This window comes from Branchiostoma belcheri, unplaced genomic scaffold (assembly GCF_001625305.1).
Source record: "Branchiostoma belcheri isolate BF01 breed outbred unplaced genomic scaffold, Haploidv18h27 scaffold199, whole genome shotgun sequence".
In the NCBI taxonomy this organism is placed as follows: domain Eukaryota; kingdom Metazoa; phylum Chordata; class Leptocardii; order Amphioxiformes; family Branchiostomatidae; genus Branchiostoma; species Branchiostoma belcheri.
The window spans coordinates 149,715-156,202 of record NW_017803479.1 but is presented as its reverse complement, the minus strand read 5'-3'; the positions used below and the strand labels follow the sequence as shown (position 1 = coordinate 156,202).

Below are 6,488 nucleotides of genomic sequence, written 5' to 3'. Positions count from 1 at the left end.
TTTGGCCGGGTAAAAAAAAAATAACGAAACGCGGAGACGTTGGCGTGAACTTTGAACCTTGAACTTTATTCTTCACCTTTGCACCGGTGGCACAGACGGATAAATCCGTGTGCAGAATACATGTAACCATAACAAACAAGAGTTCCACGATCTCATACCTTCGCCAAATGATGTTAACCCTTGCGAGTGACAAATTATACAATTTTAATAATTGATTTTGTAAATAAGAGCCTCATTTGCATGGATTATATCAGTTGATCATATTCTTCACCCAATGACAGCCCTATCTTAACAAAAAGGCTATTATAGCACTTCCTCATAAATTATGCAAATCATGATTTGAATAAATTATGTTTATTGCTGTTCACCTTCACTTAATTTCCAAATGTGGCAAGTATGAAATTCGGGGTGCAGCAGTTACAACTATATATAAGAATTTGCCATTAATTATGCAAATTAGGTCCTCCTTTACATAATCTATATCCTCAGATGTTTTTCTCGTTCTCAAGTAGATGCCACAAGTGTTTCATTGTTCTATTATCGAACAAAGCAGATTTATAGAATTTCCTCATTAATTATGCAAATTAAGTCCTGATTTGCATAATTGCCCTTTGATTATGTCAAGCATCACTTCAACTACCTACATACCAAAAATCACGACAATACGTCAACCGGTTCTTGAGTTATCGCCCTTCAATTTTTTTTCAACAAATGCTCCTGCAGGTTCAGAACAAGGCGCTAGGGGACCCAAACTCATGTCACTTCTTCCCTACCCCAAGAGCTATCTACCAACCAAAATTCGTGACCCTAGCATGTCTAGAACCGTGATGAGATACTCCAAAACCGGAAGTTCAGCTGCAGTACCTAGGAAAGCCGCCAGGGGCCCAAAATCTAATCATTTCTAGGTCTCATAAAGTCCTACCCACCTACCAAGTTTCATTCCAATCCATCCACTGCTTCTCGAGTTATCTTGCTAAACCACACACACACAAACACACACACACAGACAAACGCTGCTGAAAACATAACCTTCTTGGCGAAGGTAATTATAACAAATTATAACAAATTATAATCAAGTGTTAACTAACTAACATAAAAAATAATAGGCTAATTAGGCCACAGCAAGTAAATTTATGGATGACATCCTCTGCAGACTCCAAATCTAATGCGAGCGGGACGAAAAAAAAAAACAAAGGCGGGCCAAAAAAAACAAGGTTCCTACATTATAAAATTTGACTCAATCATTGTACGAATGCCTTTTATTCGGTGGGAACATCACATATACACAGCTAGCATCACATATCATTGCATCAAAGTAAGGCCACAACAAGTAAATTTTATGGATGGCGTCCTTTGGAGACCCTAAATCTAATGCGAGAGGGCGAAGAAAAAACAAGAAGGGCCCTAAAAAACAAGATGCCTAGATTAGAAATATACTAAGAGACGACAAAACTTAGCCTGTTTACCAAAACATCGAACACTTCAAGGGAAAGAAATATTTAGCCTTTGCCCGCAAATACTAGTACATGTACTGTTTATCAGAGGCGCCTGGCGGAATAGAATAGTACTGCAGTTTGAAAGAGATCGCACACGGACCTCAGCTCGTGATTTTGATGCTTTTCATCACGACTTGCAGTAAGTATCGAAGTATATTTTATGCCCTTGGTTTTATACCAGCGTTCTTGACAAGTTTGTCTCTACACTGTAGTGTCTTTGGCTCAGTTTTGTGAAAGAAACTTGATCGCCAAACCGAAATCGGCAAAATTGGGGGAGGGGGGCGGCGACCAAAATATGGGGGAGGGGCGACAACAAAACCTTTATAAGAAATCAACACGCAAAGTACGAAAACTTCTCCCAGTACAGCAGCCCCAGTACATACTACATGTAGTAGATAGAATCTTAGTTCTGACAGCTTTCTTTTCAGCTATGTTGGTATCTGGCAAATTGAAAGTACAGAAGTTTAGCATTTGGTACAATAAGATTAAGAACAGGTATTTATTTTTAATTTAACACACAAAATACTAACGTTTACGTTAACTACTGCGTTTGACTTCTTATTTTTTAGACAGAGAAAAAATATCCCACTTTTTCTTTAATTTGTGGGTTTTCAGATGTTAAGACTAAGAGAGGAGATCTAGAGTATTAGTAGTTTTGTTTACATTTGTATATGTGTGAAAGTTTAAGGGTAGAATTTGGAGGCTGTGTCAAAGAGTTAATTTCGTTCATTGCAAATTAGAGAGAGTACGATTTGAGATAAAATCCATTTCGTCTTCCACCGTATTCAACGCACTTACATGTAACTGTTACAGCATTTGCAAATTCGTTCATACACTTGGAGCTTCTTATACCGCCCTCTCTCTATTTCGAGAGGGTGTGCACTAATTCATAAATTACTGCAGAGCGAAAGTTAAATTAACTAAGTCCAGGTATTTTTCCATATGTTGTTTTGCATTTTTTGTAAAACCTGGTTCTTTCCAGAATCAATATTTATCTTGTAGGAAATAGTTAATATGTACATGCATGTCAGAATAGTGCATACAGATTTGATGTCACAAGTACTAGAGTTACATGAATGGTGAATAGAACAAATACTAGTAAGAACACCAGTGCTGAGGCGTTACTTTTGTATATTTGCACAGTGTAAATGTAACGTTAGAGTTTCGTCAGGGGTGTCAAAGAAGTCATTCGAATTTTATGAATCTTACGGAATAAATACGATCCATTATGTTGGAAACTTACGATCCTAATACTCAGCTTTGCCCTGCTACTAGTACGTACTCTGTACTTGGTCTAGAGTACAGGCTAATATGTCGGCAAAGAAGCCAGCAAAATTGCAAAATTGGGGGTTCTGGTGTCTAGCACCAGAACCAGAATTCCTTGGCAACCCTATTAGTATTTGTACTCCTGATTAGTTATGATAATTGACACAGTCATTTTTTACACCACAGGAATGACAGGATGGCATTCTACCTCAGCCCACCAAAGGGAACCGTGTCTTTACAAAGACTGCAGAGCTCCTGTAGTCAGCGTCTGGCCTTCCTGAAGGAAGTGTTCGCCCGTGGCCGGGACTTGTCCAAACTGTCGGAGTTGACTTTTCTCAGCAGGACTGTGGAGAGGTCAGACTGTCTTATCGAGGGCTCCAGGATAGACCAGGCATCGCACTTCACACTCAGGTGATAATAATAATAACCTTTATTGTAGGGCTAAGTACAGGTGAAAAGGTAATACAGTAATATACATGTTTGTAGTACAATCCGCTCTAAAACTACTCTAATACAGAGGTTCGGCTTCTTCTTGTTTCTTTGTGATGTTAAAAATATAATTTGAAATGGGTTTGTTTAATACAGGATGATCAAAGCGCATAAGAAATTTTATAAACTATATAAACTACAGTCAATGACAAAATGTTTATTTTTTTTGTTGTTGTTTACAACTGTTACCCCCCTCCCCCTAGGCCTGATCAGATTGTAAGGTCTCAGTACGGAGTTTTGCTGTACAAGCCTGGGTGTCAATCCTATGTCTATGCTGAGGGAGTATGGAAGCACCATAGAAAAAGGATGACACCTCAGGCTAGACTCTCTCCTCCCCTGTCTACTATTGTGTTTGTAATGTATTATGAGGGCCTGCATGCCCTTTTTTGTAATGTATAATCAGGCGTTTTAGTCTTCGTAATCTGTAGGCAGCCGCCTAAAATTCATGTGATTCTCATAATCAGTACATTAGCGATAACGCGTAATTGTTCGTAATCAACTCTGAGAAATTAACGTAATTCGTAATCACTACCCCCATGTAAGCCCTCATAATATATGGTAAATATCCCATGCTGCAGGATACTGAGATTCACAGAAGAGCCATGTACTATTGTTAAGTGCAACACTGGGTCCTATTTGTAATGTTTGCTACCCACATTTCTCTGTGTATGCTACATTGTACTTCAGAATCAGAGTTCACTCCAGAAGGTGTTCACTCCCTCACACCTAAAGTAGTTACTGAGGCTCACTCCCCTTTATATAATACCAATTAGTCACACATTGTATGTATATTAACCTTATTTATGCCCAATCTGACACTGTAACCTCTTATGAAGGCCTGGTAGAGACTACATTTAGGCTATATATATCACATATGTCCTGTTGTTTCTCCCCTCCAGGCTGGCATGTTGTCAGGACGCTGGCATGTCCCGCTTTCTGTCAGACTCTGAGACAACGCTGTTCTGGTATCGCTTCTCCTGCATGGGGAAACAGCAGCTGCTACACCTGTTCCACAGAATCAGGAAGTACGAAAAAAAACTCCGCCACCAAGAAGCCGAAATCGGGAAGTCCGGCAGAGATCTGAAGACTGAAAAAAAGTTGCAAGATCTGTTGAACGTTGTGACAAGTTGTACGCGTGGCTCCAGGTTGGAACATATAGTGGAATCTTACTTACAGTATTCTCACTCACAGTGCAGTGATCTAACTAAAAGCAGAGTCAAACAGGAACAAAATTGGTCTGATAACAGGACGAACCATAACTCTCAGGATGACCATACCCTGCACTGTCAGGATTGTTGTGTCAGCAAACGACCTTCACTAGACTTCAAGGTCAAACCAGAAACTCGTCATTCAACCCCGGAGGAAAAGATTTTCCTGAAGGTCCCATTTCAGTACGCACTGCAACTAATCGCTGACAGAAGGGTGTGCCTGCACAAGGGGTTTGCTTACGTACCTTGTATCTACCTGTCAGATATTGTTGCAAACATTTTCGAACAGTGCCTTAGATTGGGTATAGAAGTTGCCCGGAAGGTGGTCCCCCTCGCGCTCAGTGATTGGCGGATGCAGGAGACATTCCGTGCGCTGTGGTTACAGTTTTTTGAGGATGGTTGCCGTAGTGATGAGAAGACGGGTGTGGTGTTTGAGAGCATTGGTCATCAGGAGGTGGACAGACTGGTGGAGTTCTTCCCACCCTGCATGGGTCATCTGCACAGGACCCTGAGACACAAGCACCGTCTCAAACACTTCTCAAGGGTAAGGAACAAGCATTTCTTAAGGGGCATGTCTGAGACATATTGCGTGTTTGTACATTATGAGACACGCTCACTGTATGTGTGTATCTGTATAGCTGGTATACTGACCTCTCATGTGTAACACATCAGGCCTAAGAAAAAAAATACTGTGTTTCCAGTTTCAGTCCTGACAAAATAGGGGTTGGTAGGTAGGGATTATCTTTCTTTTACTTTCTTTTTTTAGACTTTAATAATATGTACATGAATATAGGGGTCCAACTTATTATACAATACAGTTTAACAATTTATACTAAATTATAGTAAAACTTGCATAATTGCATGAGGACACTTTTATTTATTTTCAATGTCAATGTTAGAAAACATTTTATCAGTGTTTTATCACTCAGGTGTCAGATCATGGTAGTAGAAAAGGTTGATCAGCTAAAAAATTTATGTCCCTTGCACATGCAGGGATCCACCAAAGAAAAGGCTAGGGTTGACATAATTTTATAGGGTAGGTCAGGAAACAGAAAACACAACATTTCTTTCCTAGGCGTCAGTTTCGCAGGCACACTGTGCGGTGGCAGCTGGATATGTTGCACTACAATGTAAATGACCTATTACTCCCAACCTTTGTACATCTACTCTCATCTGCCAAATAAACATAGTATTACGGGTACGTTTATTTTTTGGGGCCCAAACATCCACCCAGTACGTTCTTATTTTGCACAGTACGTTTATTAATTATTTGAAAACCAGTAATTTTTTTCAACTTCGTGTGAAAAAAATTGACAAATCATCGACGTGAGGACGTTTATAAACGCATATTGTAGCGAGAAACTTCTTATTTTCGGGCCGGTTTTTGCAATCACCGCGTGCATAAATTCGTCTGAATGTTCTATTGTCATGGGTGGTGCTTATCAAAATACAAAATATTAAATGCTCTTTTTTTTTGTCTATTTAAATTCCTAATTGCAAATAACAGTTAAAGATTTGTGCATATATCAGTAAGGGTGCATTTTAGTACAAGAGACACAGGTTACCAGTCAATTTTGGTAATTTTCCGGGGGGTACGTTTATTCCGGGGGTACATGTATGTTTATTTGATTTTGAAGATTTGTCCGGGGGGGTACGTTTATTCCGGGGGGTATGTTTAGTCGGCAGATGAGAGTAACTCTAAAGATTGTTGATTGCTATCTAGTCCATCAGTCATTCTCTTCATAAAGCATTTTTTTTAGTCTGGACAGTTTTTGTATTCCAGTAACACCCACTGTAGATTTCTTCAAAGTTTTCATTTCCGTGACACTACCGGTAGCACCCCTTTCACAGTTGTAGGCACAGAATCTTACAGCTTGGTTCTATTATTATTTACCCTTTCCAGCTGGTCTTTCCTTGTATATGGATCCTATACATGTACATGTCCTATACAAAAGCATGTACACAATTGTGAAAAATCAGTGTTATTCAGCTTGTTGTGTGCACTGGCTACAAGGCTGATTTTTATGAA

General features: G+C 39.5%; 1 protein-coding gene across 1 annotated transcript in view; it reads left to right on the top strand.

Annotated features, from left to right (window-relative positions):
• The first annotated feature begins 1,575 nt into the window (after positions 1 to 1,575).
• LOC109468315 (DNA primase large subunit-like) overlaps positions 1,576 to 6,488 on the top strand; it is a 9,262-nt gene continuing 4,349 nt past the window's right edge. The window contains exons 1-3 of the mRNA XM_019766563.1: positions 1,576 to 1,635; positions 2,949 to 3,173; positions 4,151 to 5,003. Coding sequence (XP_019622122.1) covers positions 2,959 to 3,173; positions 4,151 to 5,003 — 1,068 coding nt within the window. The 5' untranslated portion in view covers positions 1,576 to 1,635; positions 2,949 to 2,958. The remainder of the gene's footprint in view (positions 1,636 to 2,948; positions 3,174 to 4,150; positions 5,004 to 6,488) is intronic.